General features: G+C 46.7%; 1 protein-coding gene across 1 annotated transcript in view; it reads right to left on the bottom strand.

Annotated features, from left to right (window-relative positions):
- Nucleotides 1-1,879: 1,879 nt before the first annotated feature.
- Nucleotides 1,880-14,515, bottom strand: part of LOC311102751 (receptor activity-modifying protein 3-like) — a 47,196-nt gene continuing 34,560 nt past the window's right edge. The window contains exon 4 of the mRNA XM_084144137.1: nucleotides 1,880-3,349. Within this exon, the coding sequence (XP_084000263.1) occupies nucleotides 3,094-3,349 (256 nt within the window). The 3' untranslated portion in view covers nucleotides 1,880-3,093. The remainder of the gene's footprint in view (nucleotides 3,350-14,515) is intronic.

The following is a 14,515-nucleotide window of genomic DNA, read 5'->3' as shown; positions in this document are numbered from 1 at the left end:
GGAGTGGGGAGTGGGGAGTGCGGGTGGGGTCTCAAGGGGGGGGTGGGTGGAGACGGGCAAACTCTCAGAGCTGAACAGTGCCGTTGGCGGACCCAGTCATAACAATGCATGTATGAGGAAGTATGGCACTCTTTGCAGTTCCTGTACCTCTTTTGGTTAAAATCATAGCCAGACCATTTCCTTTAATTCTTCCCCGGCTCTGGGAAACAATTGTATATCCTTCCTGCAGTCCAACTTTTGTGCTGTGGAGGCACTGACAAGTCATCCTTGAGGGCATGAACTATTGTCATTTTGTTTGCGTCTTAAACCCTCATACAATGCCGGGCAGTTTTTTGTCATATAAATCATGCCTGTTGTCTTGTTCTTCTTTGTTTATCCCAAAAACTGAGTGTACAAAACATTAGGAACACCTTCCTAATATTGAGTTCCACCCCTTTTTGCCCTCAGAACAGCCTCAACTCGTTGGGGCATGGACTCTACAAGGTGTCGAAAGTGTTCCACAGGGATGCTGGCCCATGTTGACTCCAATGGTTCCCACAGTTTTGTCAGTTGTGGCTGGATGTTCTTTGGGTGGTGGCCCGTTCTTGATACACACAGGAAACTATTGAGCATGAAAAACCCAGCACCATTGCAGTTCTTGACACACTCAAACCAGTGCGCCTGGCACTTACTACTATACCCTGTTCAAAGGCACTTAAAGCTTTTGTCTTGCCCATTCACCCTCTGAATGGCACACATATACAATCCATGTCTCGATTGTCTAAAGCAGAGCTGCCCAACCCTGTTCCTGGAGAGCTACCCTCCTGAAGGTATTCGCTCCAACCCCAGTAGCAACTAACCAGACTCAGTTTATCAACCAGCTAATTATTAGAATCAGGTGCACTAGATTAGGGTTGGAGCGAAAACCTTCAGGATGGTAGCACTCCAGGAACAGGGTTGGCCAGGCCTGGCCTACCCTAATGGGCCCTGCGTCTCAACCAATAGTCAATATAGGCCAGGGCTGCCCAACGCTCTTCCTGGAAATCTACCGTCCTATGGGTTCTCAGTCCAACCCTAATTTAACACACCTGATTCTACTTATTAGCTGCTCAACAAGACCTTAACCAGCTGAATCAGATATGCTAAATTAGGGTTGGACTGAAAACCTACAGGACAGTAGATCTCCAGGAAGAGGGTCTAAAGGCTCAAAAATCCTTCTTTAACCTGTCTCCTCCCCTTCATCTACACGATTGAAGTGGATTTAACAAGTGACATAAATAAGGGATCATAGCTTTCACCTGGATTCACCTTGTCAGTCTATGTCATGGAACGAGCAGGTGTTCCTAATGTTTTGTACACTCAGTGTATATCACTCTGTTTGCCATCCTGATGATGAGAGCTGAATGTCAACATCTTTAGATTCATACGTTTGTTTTGATTGCATAATAATGGAAAAAAGTCCCCATTTTCAAAAGTGACTTTGTTTTGTCTTAATTGGAATATGAGGAACATGAACATCCGTCATCCCTTCTGAAATGTTCATACGGCCTTGTTAGTATCTTTGCCCATATGGTAATGTATCATATGGGAATGTATCATACAGCAATGTTGAGTTTTACCTTGAAATTAACCTAAATGTCACAACATATTTTTTAGAGGATTTGACTGTGTTTAACTACGTTTACACACTGAAATGCCAAAACAATATTATTTTGTTATGACCACCTTAGGATTTTTCAGTTGAATTGGAGTTCTGCTTCGAACTGGTTAAGAAATGAGTATTACATGGAGATGGATGTAGTTTGAAGTAGAGGTAGTAATTGTTTCGAACAGCAGAGGACAAAAAGGGGCAAATAATATTGCACCATAGACATGTTGATAAATAACCAAAGCAGTGACTAATTCTAAGTAATTTAATTAAAACATTAAATAGCAGTACAGTAAATATTTCAATAGCTCTCCAATACCAAAAGTTTACTTCTGGAACAACGAAATGATCTCAAAACGAGTCCGTAATCTTGACAGTAATTTATGTTCCTACCTCCCCGGAACGATTAAACAGTGATATTATATTACAATTAGAGTGAGCAGAATTCCTGCTGAGGTTTCACCACATGAGCAGTGCAATCAGTGATAACAACTTCTGGGGCATCGCAACGACAACCCAGAGACAAGATAAATAATGAAGTAAAATTCAGTTGTGCTCGCCGGCGTCCCACAAACAACTGTTTCACTGCAAGGAACAAACCAAGTTCTATAGTCTAAGCGAAACATATAGGGCTTGTTCCCATTCTATGGCCAAGCTGCAAAAATCCGAATGTCCAATATCATGAACATTTATGAACATGAAAATTAGCATTTTGGTCTTAATTTAAGGTTTTGGTTAGGCATAAGGTTAGGGGTGTGGTTAAGGTTGGGGTTAAGGTAAGTTCAATCAGAGTTAGGGTAAGGTAAAATCAGATTTTGGGGAAATAAATGGTTGTATCCGTCTTTGCAGCTTGAACTGATAGGGACAACACATAACAACAGACGAGGAAGCGTGAAGAAGGCAATGGTTCCAGGAACACTGCTGTTGAGAAAGCATGGCAGGCGATACAGGACAGAAAATTCAGTAGACGGCACTGGTACAGAAAAGTATTGTACATGTTCAGGTGTCAACTTGTCCGTGTTCTCCCATTGAGAAGACTCTTCACGAGAATATATACCCAAAAGCTTAAACAGTGTCTGATAAGTGATGATGTTGAGGCAGTCCCTGGGCCTCTGTCCCATTTCACACCAAGGATCAACAATTCTGAATGTCTCGTAGCTCTGTGCCTTGAGTCCTTGGGTACAGTACATCTCTGAAGCTAGAAAAAAGGATATAGGATGCATCTCCCTCAAAGGCGTTAAGTGGCTTCTTTTGATCCCTTCAATCCACCATAATCCTGAAATGACACAATGAACAAACAAAAGTTCCCACCTTAGGTTCCCTACCTGTCTTCCCAGGCTACCTGTCTAACCTTACTAACCCAATTTCAACTCTGGGGATCAATAAAGTATTTTCATTCAAAGAGGTTCACGGGTCTCTGGATAGCCACACTGGACAGTCACATGGGAACCAAACAAACCAACATCCTAAGCCAGGATGTCGCTGCGCTTGCTGCACCACACCACCAGCGCGATCATAGCCAGGGTGAGGAAGACAGGGATGAGGATGAGGATGGTGAGTGTGTCGTCCGGCGGGTCCACCAAGATCCCCTGCTGCAGGGTGCAGTTGAAGAAGAAGTGCTTGTGGATGCGTATGATATAGCTTTCCACCAGCGGGTTGGGCCAGTAGCAGTTGATGCGCTCGGCGTTGGTCTCTGTGCACTGCGAGAAGAGGTGGTACTCACTGCGGAGAGAGAAGAGGAACACAAAGGTTTAAAATAAACAGTCAGGTTGAGAAAGAGCTGGTACTTACCAGAGCCATATATAGAGATAGATAGAGATGTAAATATATGGCTCTGGTACTCTGCCTAGAGCAGAGTTGGCCAACCCTCCTCCTGAGCCCCTGAGCAGCTGATCAGTAGATTCAGGTGTTGGGGCAGGGCTGGAACAAAAGTAGCTATCCAGGAGGAGGTTTGGCTAATCCCTGGCCCAGAGGGCCGAAGAACACAAAGTGTTTAGCCAATCAGAAGGCAGGGAATCTGGGGCAATGGATTAGACTGAAAATCATGTTCTCTGTATCTTCGTATTTATTCTGTATTTCAGGGGAGAAGAAGAGATAATGGGTTTATTTAGCAGATTTAGCATCTTAGCTGTTACCATACGCACAGCTACTTAGGATGTGCCTAAACTGATAAACAGGGAGGGTTTATCCCTAAAATTATTATTCTGCAAAAAACTTTTTCAGCCCGGCTTGAATCTATAAAGAAAGAGGCTCAAGTCGTTCCTCTTGTTTCATAATATGCATAGAAAATCGATATGCATGGGTGCGCATCACAATGGTCAAATGTAAACATGTAATTTTTGGAGACACGGTAGCGCTACTGTAGCTAGCAAAATAGTGTATAACCTGAGAACCAAGGAAAATATTGTTTTTCCTAATCATATTTTTTGTGATTCAATAACTGTTTAGGGTTAAAAAAAGCATCCTACAATTTCCACATTTTAATTTTAATTTTAATTTTTTATTTTACAGCATGTCCACTGTAGTGGACAACAGGATCATTTGAGTACGAAAAGAGACACATTTGGTAGATACAAATTTTTACAGAGTTCTTACAGATTACAGAGTTTTTATGAACTAAGAATACATACATTTTGGGCTGTAGATTGATTATTATCCAAGAATACAGACATTTTGATTATACAATACACATTAATCATTCTTGAATCCTTTTCCTTACATTTCGCAAGGATAGCTTTACTATTAAAGCTTAACACTTTGTTATGTCCATATCCTTTGATTGGTCCCCTTGAATCCTTTCAGTGTTATTTGAACAATGAACATATAACTAATGTGTAACAGATTTATTTTGGATTTTTTCCTTCTGTCAAACTGAATCCAATCTAGCTTTTTCCTTCACTCTTCATTTTGTTCTTAGTATTTTCTTTGTTAGTGGTGAAAGTCCTGGAAGCAATTTCTCTTTTTGGTAATGCAGAGGAACATCTTGCATTTGGTACATCTCATGTACGTCTTGCTCTTGCAGCCCTTATTTCTGCATCTTTCTGCATGCTTGGTATCCATCATCTCAGGCATGTGCATGGCTCCTAGTCTGCGCACAGATGGCTCTGGTTGTGGGATCCTCATTTTAGATGGTGGCTCATACTCATCCTCACTCTCTTCACAGCTGTTTTCCAGTTCCGGACTCTCCAACAGCTCCTCAGCTAGGAGTAGTTTGAAGTCCAGGTACTGATGTGTGTTCTTGGATGGTCTGTGCAGAGCTTTGCTGTCAGACTGGTATTGTATCCAGGAGTTGGTGATGGCAACATCAAAGAAGTGACTGATCACGCGCGATGTCCACTTCTTGGTCCTGCTTGACATACGATAGAAGCTAAGCATGCGATCACAAAGATCTACGCCACCCATGTTATCATTATACTGCTTAATTACTGCTGGTCTTTTAACCTGGACCAGGTGCTTTTCTTTCTGGGACCATCTGGTACAGATGTCTTCTGGGTCTTTCCCATGTACAGTGGATGCCATGAGCACTGGTTTGTTGTCGAACCATTTTGTGATGGCCAGCTCAGGACTCTTTCTGGCCACTGACACTGATGTTCCTCTCCCCTCTTTTTTCAACTGTTTGTCTACTGGCAGCTGGCACAGCTTTGGGACACGGTTCTTCATTATAGTTCCAGTTGCAGGAAGGCCCTTTGCCAGCAATGCATCCAATAGATCTATGGTTGTGAAGTACCTGTCAAAGAATATGTGGCTTCCTGTTGGAACAGATTCAACCATGCGTAGAACTGCTGCAGCTCCAACTCCTAACCTTTGGACTGTAAAGGTATTCTTCCCTTGGTAGACTTCAAAATCAAGCATCAGACCATTTGGGGATGCAAGGACAAAGACCTTTAGGCCAGTAGGGTTTGGCTTGCCGGGAACATATTGCCTGACTGGACAACGGCCTGTGAATGGGATGATTTGCTCATCAATGCAGACCCTTTCTGGCTTTGCAAGGCTGAGACAGCCTTGGCGCACACGATCGAGTATTGGCCTGACTTTCCAAAGAATATCTGCCTTCTTTGTTTCCTCTGTTACAGCCAGGTCATTGACAATCTTGAGGGAATTTCTTATCCTGAAGAATCTATCCCTAGTCATTTTGCTACTTATGACTGGCACTTTAGTTTTGTTGGGCCAAAACATTTTAATTCTGGGATAGCCAAGGCAGGCCATGTGGACTGAAATGCCCAAGAAGATTTGTATTTCTTGTGGCGTGGTGTTCATGCACACTCCTTTGATTTGCAGCTCTCTTTGATTTGTGTATGTTGCCAAATCTTCAAAGACCTTGTTGTCAATGTACTGTGAAAAGTATTCAATTGGACTCCAGTCTGCACGTGTTGTAGGGTCATCTTGACACACAGGAAGCCCAGGTAACACAGGTGCAAATCTGATATGAAGGAAAAAAGAATAATAAATGATAAGTAATAACAGTTTAAATACTCAATGCAGCTGAATTTAAAATAGTGGAACTGCATCAAACATACATGTTACTCCTGGCCCACAGAGGGCGACGAGTTTCCTGTTCATCCCTGTCTGTATCTGTGTCTGTGTCTGCATCTGTCCCTTCAACTGAGCCTTCTGCATTGTCTTCCTCTTCTTCATCACCGTTTTGTATCACTGGTTGAAACTTATCCTCATCTCTCTCATCATCTGACAACTCCAAATCTGAATCTCCCTCGACTATTCGGTAAAGAATTCTTTCTGCTTCAGTTCTGTTTCCTACGACAATGTGGAGTCATTATTTACATGAAGATAGTCCTGATGTCCACTATAATTGACATTCATAAAATGGCAAATCTTTCAAAAGATACATAATTTAGTTGCTATCAGAACTAAATATATGATTCCTAACACCTTCATGAACAAGAAAATATATGATTATCATAGTAACAAAACCATAGACAAACAATATTTGACTTACCTCTCATCTTTCCATAAAATGTGCTTGTTCCTTTGCCGTCCATTTTGAAAGGAAAGATAGAGGCGGTTCCCGGCCTCCCAGCCAATCAAATGACATATCACTGAAAAGCCCAGGATGTCCTCTGTACAGTACAGCAGGAATTAAGAGACTTGCACAAAATATTTCAAGAAGAGGGATGAAACTCAAATGTCCACAACAGTGGACATAAGTCAATGGGCGGGGTCTCAGGAGGATATGCGATTGCTAGCTAACTGTAAACCATTTTGGCTGGCAAGCTAATCATCATGGCTAACTGTGGGGCAAAACAATTCACTTATTTAAATTTAAATGAACCACAATTTATAGAGCATTCATAAAGCCTTCTTAAGCACTGCAAAGATACATGTGACATATCCCCAAAAGGATGTCCTCCTTTATATAGTATGACACAAGCCAATAGATTATTTTTGAAGAATCTATGTAGTTCTTATGTATGTTTATGAATGTGTTATAAAGCCCTTGTAACATTGTGTTTGTTCAACGTAGGACCAATGTTTTTATGTCACTGTGGAAACTGATGGAGTAGCCATATGCCTAGGAAACTAATGACATGGACCCTGTGGCCAGATGTGTGTGTCCTCCTCATCAAGTTTACATCATTAGCTACGAGTTGGACACAGGCTGCCTCATTAGTGTCCATTTTTGTGTGTACTATGCCATATAAACTGCACTAAAAGCAACCCATTATAACATACACAGTTTTTCTTCCAGTATGACACAAATTATCTGCCCTTCCCAGGCTTGGTACAGTACACAGTTAGGAGCTAAATGGGTGATTAGAGTTGAGATAATAGCACTCTACGTAACATGGGGTCCCAGCCATGATGCTTACCTAGCTAAACAGATCCTATCAGACCACATTAAGTAAAACTAGTCAAGACCAAAGTGGTTAGTTCTATATTTAACAAACATCAGTTTCCCCTGCTATGCCTTTCATACTAGCGGTGTGGTTTGACGTCAGCCAATACCCATCATTGCTTTCAGACGACCTCCGCCTAAGTGCTGCAAATCGAATGAGTCTCGGTCAAGCGTGTAGACTGTGTTTCCATACGGACATAAGGGAGGCTGCTGTAAATGAATGGATTGATTGATTGTATGGTAACTCTGGAATAGCTTTTTGGCTTGGATATTATTGTAAAAAACGATGGTACAAGTTGACCCCAGACTGAAAAGTGTTGGAATACATGAAGTTACAATTTATATTTAGCTGCGTGCTGTGTTATTTTATTTTATAATGTAAAACCGGCAAAAACTTACCCATCATTAAAGGACCAATACATTCTTATAAAAGCTGAAATTGTCTCTTGCTTAAAAATCCATAAGAGTCTAAGCTAAGGGGGGGTTCTACTAAGCTAACGTATGTAATTGTTTTAAGATGATCATACCAAGTATCATTTTGCTATTTGATTTGGAATTTTAGGACCCCTTAAGGTATCAAAAATATATACACTACAAGTCAAAAGTTTGGACACACCTACTCATTCAAGGGTTTTTCTTTATTTTTACTATTATTTACATTGTAGAATAATAGTGAAGACATCAAAACTATGAAATAACACATATGTAATCATGTAGTAACCATGTAGTAACCAAAAAAGAGTTAAACAAATCAAAATATATTTTATATTTGAGATTCTTCAAATAGCCACCCTTTGCCTTGATGACAGCTTTGCACACTCTTGTCATTCTCTCAACCAGCTTCATGAGGTAGTCACCTGGAATAAATGTCAATTAACAGGTGTGCCTTCTTAATAGTTAATTTGTGGAATTTCTTTCCTTCTTAATGCGTTTTAGCCAATCAGTTGTGTTGTGACAAGGTAGGGGGGGTATACAGAAGATAGCCCTATTTGGTAAAAGACCAAGTCCATATTACGGCAAGAACAGCTCAAATAAGCAAAGAGAAATGACAGTCCATCATTACTTTAAGACATGAAGGTCAGTCAATACGGAACATTTTGTCACGGTTTCGGCCGAGGCTGCTCCTCCTCCTTGTTCGGGGGCAGGCTTCGGCGGTCGTCGTCCCCGGAGTACTAGCTGCCACCGTTGTATGTTTTCGATGTTTGTTTGGTTTTGTCTTATTTGGTACACCTGTTTCCGTTTAGTGTTTATTATGTGTCCTATAAGTTCTCGTTGTTTTAGTCTTGTGTTGTGTGTAATTGTTCACCGGTCAGAAGGAGCAGTGTTTGTTTCCTCCATTGTATAGGAGAGAGTTTCCGCACTTGTGTGCGCGCTATTTTTTGTGCTTAGAGTTTTACGCGTTGTGTGCGTAATTTCATTTTTCCTCCGGGCTCTTGTTGAGGCCCGTTTGTTTTTTCGTGACAATACTAAAGCCTGTTGGACGAAGCCTCTGTGTCCTGCGCCTGATTCCTGCACCACATCCACATTCCACACTGACAGAATTACACACCACATCGATGGAATCAGCAGGAGCAGCAGCAGCACCCGAGTCGTTCGAGGAGCGCGTCCGCGGACAGGACGAAAGGATCAACCAACTCGGGACCGCCCTGCAGGGAGTTATAAATACTCTGCACCGATGGGAGACCAGTGGGGTACCCACACCTCCACCTACTTCACCCCCACCATCGGCCAGTCTGCCCGTCCAAGCTCCGGAACCCAGTGGGATTCGGCTCTCGCTCCTGAGGGCGTTTCCGCCCTCATCTCCTGTCTCACCGGCAAGGCGTTGGAGTGGGCCAACGCCGAATGGAGGAGGATAGACGCCGCTACGATCACCTACGCGGAGTTCTCCCGCCGCTTCAGGGCTGTGTTCGACCATCCACCTGAGGGGAAAGCGGCGGGGGAGCGTCTATTCTACCTCCGGCAGGGGAGGAGGAGCGTCCAGGAGTTTGCCTTGGAGTTCCGGACTCTAGCGGCAGACGCAGGGTGGAATGAGCGGGCCCTCATCGACCACTTTCGGTGCAGCCTACGGGAGGACGTCCGCCGTGAGCTGGCTTGCAGGGACGCCAACCTCTCGTTCGACCAGTTGGTGGACATGGCCATACGCCTCGACACCCTGCTGGCCACCCGCGGACGTCCCGAGTGGGGGCCGTCCATTCCACCCTCCAGCGCCTCCGAGCCGAGTCCTATGGAGCTCGGGGGTGCTGGCGCTAGAGAAAGGAGGAGAAGGAGTCCGAGGGGGGCCGTCCCCTGCACCAACTGTGGCCGTGGAGGACACACTGCGGCTAGGTGCTGGGGAGGGTCTCCAGGGGGAAGAGACAACAGGCCACGCACTGGGGAGTCCTTCCAGGTGAGTAGGCGCCCCACTTACCCAGAGCTCTCTGTTGTGCACCTAACTATACCTGTAAGTTTTCCACAGGTTGCACCTCGTTCCCAGCATAAGGCGCTAGTAGATTCAGGCGCAGCTGTGAATTTTGTTGATCGGAAGTTTTGTGTAGAGTTAGGGATTCCTCTCCTTCCTGTCAATGCTCCCTTCCCTGTACATGCTCTAGATAGCCGCCCGTTGGGATCGGGGTTGATTAGGGAGGTCACAGCGCCACTTAGGATGAGGACGCAGGGGGGTCATGAGGAGACTATTCAGCTATATCTGATCGACTCTCCTGCGTATCCGGTGGTGCTGGGGCTTCCCTGGTTGATTACCCATAATCCCTCTATTTCGTGGCAACAGAGGGCTCTTAAGGAGTGGTCTGCCCAGTGTATGGGGCGATGTCTGGGTGTTTCCGTGGGGGCGACCTCGGTGGAGAGTCCAAACCAAGTGCCCGCAATGCATGTTCCCCCCGAGTATGAGGATTTAGCACTCGTGTTTAGCAAGGCGAGGGCGACGCGATTGCCACCTCATAGACAGGGGGATTGTGCGATAGACCTCCAGGCAGGAGCTGCGCTTCCGCGGAGCCATGTGTATCCTTTGTCTCAAGAGGAGAAGAGGGCTATGGAGACATACATAGCCGAGTCTCTGAGACAGGGATACATACGGTCCTCCACTTCCCCTGCGTCCTCGAGCTTCTTTTTTGTGAAGAAAAAGGATGGAGGTTTGCGCCCGTGTATTGATTACCGTAGTCTCAATCAGATTACTGTGAAATACAGTTATCCACTCCCTCTGATTGCGACTATGACGGAGTCATTACACGGAGCGCGGTTCTTCACAAAATTGGACCTCAGGAGCGCCTACAACTTGGTGCGCATTAGGGAGGGCGATGAATGGAAGACAGCATTTAGTACCACCTCGGGTCATTACGAGTATCTCGTCATGCCATACGGGTTAATGAATGCTCCTTCAGTCTTCCAATCCTTTGTGGATGAGATTTTCCGGGACATGCAAGGGCAAGGAGTGGTCGTGTACATAGACGACATTCTGGTGTACACTTCTACCCGAGCCGAGCATGTAGCCCTGGTGCGCCGAGTGTTGAGGAGGCTGTTGGAGCACGACCTGTATGTCAAGGCAGAGAAATGTCTGTTCTTCCAGGAGTCTATCTCCTTTTTGGGTTATCAGTTGTCCGCGTCAGGGGTGAAGATGGAGGTTGACCGTGTGTCGGCCGTGCGTAATTGGCAAACCCCAACCACGGTTAAAGAGGTGCAGCAGTTCTTGGGCTTTGCGAATTACTACCGGAGGTTTATCCGGGGTTTTGGACAGGTGGCAGCTCCCATAACGTCCCTTCTGAAGGGGGGTCCGGTGCGCTTGCAGTGGTCAGCTGAGGCGGACAGGACTTTTGGGAGACTGAAGGACCTGTTTACTTTGGCTCCGGTGCTGGCGCATCCGGATCCCGCTTTACCATTCCAGGTGGAGGTGGACGCGTCAGAGGCCGGTATAGGGGCCGTTCTATCGCAACGGTCCGGCACGCTGTCACGATCGCTTAAGGAGGAGGACCAAGGCGCAGCGTTGCGGGTGAACATATTATATTTATTCAACTGATCACACGATCAAAACAAAGAACGAAACGTGAAGTCCTTCGATACACAACCAAAAGGAACAAGAAACCACACAAACCCGAATGAAAAACAGACAGTTTAAATATGGCTCCCAATCAGAGACAACCAACGAACAGCTGACACTCGTTGCCTCTGATTGGGAGTCACTAAGGCAAACACAGAAAACAACAAACCAGAACCCCCAACATAGAAACACACCACATAGAACAAACACACCCTGGCTCAACAACTAGAGTCCCATTGCCAGGGTGTGACACACGCCACCTAAACTCCGCCCCTGTGCTTTTTACTCTAAGAAGCTCAGCCCGGCGGAGCGAAATTATGACGTGGGGGACAGGGAGCTGTTAGCCGTGGTACAGGCCCTAAAGGTGCGGAGGCATTGGCTTGAGGGGGCTCAACACCCTTTCCTCATTTTGACTGACCACCGTAACCTGGAGTACATCCGGGCAGCTAGGAGACTGAATCCTCGCCAGGCTCGGTGGAACATGTTTCTAGCCCGGTTCGTATTTAAGATCACGTACATCCCTGGGTCCCAGAACGGTAAGGCAGATGCCCTGTCCCGGCGGTATGACACAGAGGAGAGGTCCGTTGAGCCCACTCCCATACTACCGAAGTATTGTCTGGTGGCACCGGTGGTGTGGGAGGTCGATGCTGAAATCGAGCGGGCGTTGCGTACCGATCCTAGCCCTCCATAGTGTCCTGTGGGTTGGACGTACGTTCCGCTCGAGGTTCGGGATCGACTTATTTATTGGGCTCACACGTCACCCTCCTCTGGACATCCAGGTATTGGCTGGACAGTGCACTGCCTTAGCACTAAGTACTGGTGGCCAACGTTAGCCAGGGATGTGAGGGTTTATGTTTCCTCCTGCTCGGTGTGTGCCCAGTGTAAGGCGCCCAGACACCTGCCCAGGGGTAAGTTACAACCCCTGCCCGTTCCACAATGACCCTGGTCTCACCTCTCGGTGGATTTTGTTACAGACCTTCCCCCCTCACAGGGGAACACCACCATCCTGGTCGTTGTGGATCGGTTCTCGAAGGCCTGTCGTCTCCTTCCCATGCCGGGTCTCCCTACTGCCCTACAGACCGCTGAGGCACTATTCACCCACGTCTTCCGGCATTACGGGGTACCCGAGGATATAGTGTCTGATCGAGGTCCCCAGTTTACCTCCCGAGTCTGGAGAGCGTTCATGGAGCGTTTGGGGGTCTCGGTGAGCCTTACCTCGGGGTACCACCCAGAGAGCAATGGGCAGGTCGAACGTGTGAACAAGGATGTGGGTAGGTTTCTGAGGTCGTATTGCCAGGGACGGCCGGAGGAGTGGGCGAGGTATGTCCCCTGGGCAGAGATGGCACAGAACTCTCTCCGCCACTTCTCCACCAACCTAACCCCTTTCCAATGTGTGTTAGGTTACCAGCCGGCTCTGGCACCATGGCATCAGAGCCAGATCGAGGCCCCTGCGGTGGATGAGTGGGTGCGGCGCTCGGAGGAGACGTGGAACGCTGCACACGTCCATCTGCAGCGGGCCATCCGTCGACACAAGGCGAGCGCCGATCTCCACCGCAGTGAGGGGCCGGTGTACACACCTGGAGATCGAGTCTGGCTCTCGACCAGAAACCTACCCTTCCGCCTGCCCTGCCGGAAGCTGGGTCGGCGGTTTGTGGGGCCTTTTAAAGTCCTGAGGAGGTTGAACGAGGTGTGTTACAGGTTACAACTGCCTATTGATTATCATGTTAACCCCTCGTTCCATGTGTCTCTTCTCAGGCCGGTGGTAGCTGGTCCACTCCAGGACTGTGAGATAGGAGAGACTCCTCCGCCCCCACTGGACATCGAGGGGGCTCCGGCGTACACAGTTCGGTCCATCTTGGATTCGTGACGTCGGATGGGGGGTCTCCAATATCTCGTGGAGTGGGAGGGGTACGGTCCGGAGGAACGGTGCTGGGTGCCGAGGAGGGACATCTTAGACCTGTCTCTTCTGACTGAGTTCCACCGTGGTCACCCCACGCGCCCTGCTCCGCGTCCTCCTGGTCGTCCCCGAGGCCGGGGTCAGCGCACGGCTGGAGCCGCGCGTCAAGGGGGGGGTACTGTCACGGTTTCGGCCGAGGCTGCTCCTCCTCCTTGTTCGGGCAGGCTTCGGCGGTCGTCGTCCCCGGAGTACTAGCTGCCACCGTTGTATGTTTTCTATGTTTGTTTGGTTTTGTCTTATTTGGTACACCTGTTTCCGTTTAGTGTTTATTATGTGTCCTATAAGTTCTCGTTGTTTTAGTCTTGTGTTGTGTGTAATTGTTCACCGGTCAGAAGGTGCAGTGTTTGTTTCCTCCATTGTATAGGAGAGAGTTTCCGCACTTGTGTGCGCGCTATTTTTTGTGCTTAGAGTTTTACGCGTTGTGTGCGTAATTTCATTTTTCCTCCGGGCTCTTGTTGAGGCCCGTTTGTTTTTTCATGACAATACTAAAGCCTGTTGGACGAAGCCTCTGTGTCCTGCGCCTGATTCCTGCACCACATCCACATTCCACACTGACACATTTCAAGAACTTTGAAAGTTTCTTCAAGTGCAGTCGCAAAAACCATCAAGAGCTATGATGAAACTGGCTCTCATGTGGACTGCCACAGGAATGGAATACCCAGAGTTACCTCTGCTGCAGAAGATAAGTTCATTAGAGTTACCAGCCTCAGAAATTGCAGCCCAAATAAATGCTTCACAGTGTTCAGAGGAGACTGTGTGAATCAGGCCTTCATGGTCGAATTGCTGCAAAGAAACCACTACTAAAGGACACCAATAAGAAGAAGAGATTTGCTTGGGCCAAGAAACACGAGCAATGGACATTAGACCGGTGGAAATCTGTCCTTTGGTCTGGAGTCCAAATTGGAGATTTTTGGTTCCAACCACGGTGGCTTTGTGAGACGCGGTGTGGGTGAACGGATGATCTCCGCATGTGTATTTCCCACCGTAAAGCATGGAGGAGGAGGTGTGATGATGTGGGGGTGCTTTGCTGGTGACACTGTCTTGATTTATTTA

Source organism: Coregonus lavaretus (genome assembly GCF_964263955.1).
Source record: "Coregonus lavaretus genome assembly, chromosome: 2".
Lineage (NCBI taxonomy): Eukaryota > Metazoa > Chordata > Actinopteri > Salmoniformes > Salmonidae > Coregonus > Coregonus lavaretus.
This window is presented reverse-complemented; position numbering and strand designations above follow the sequence as displayed.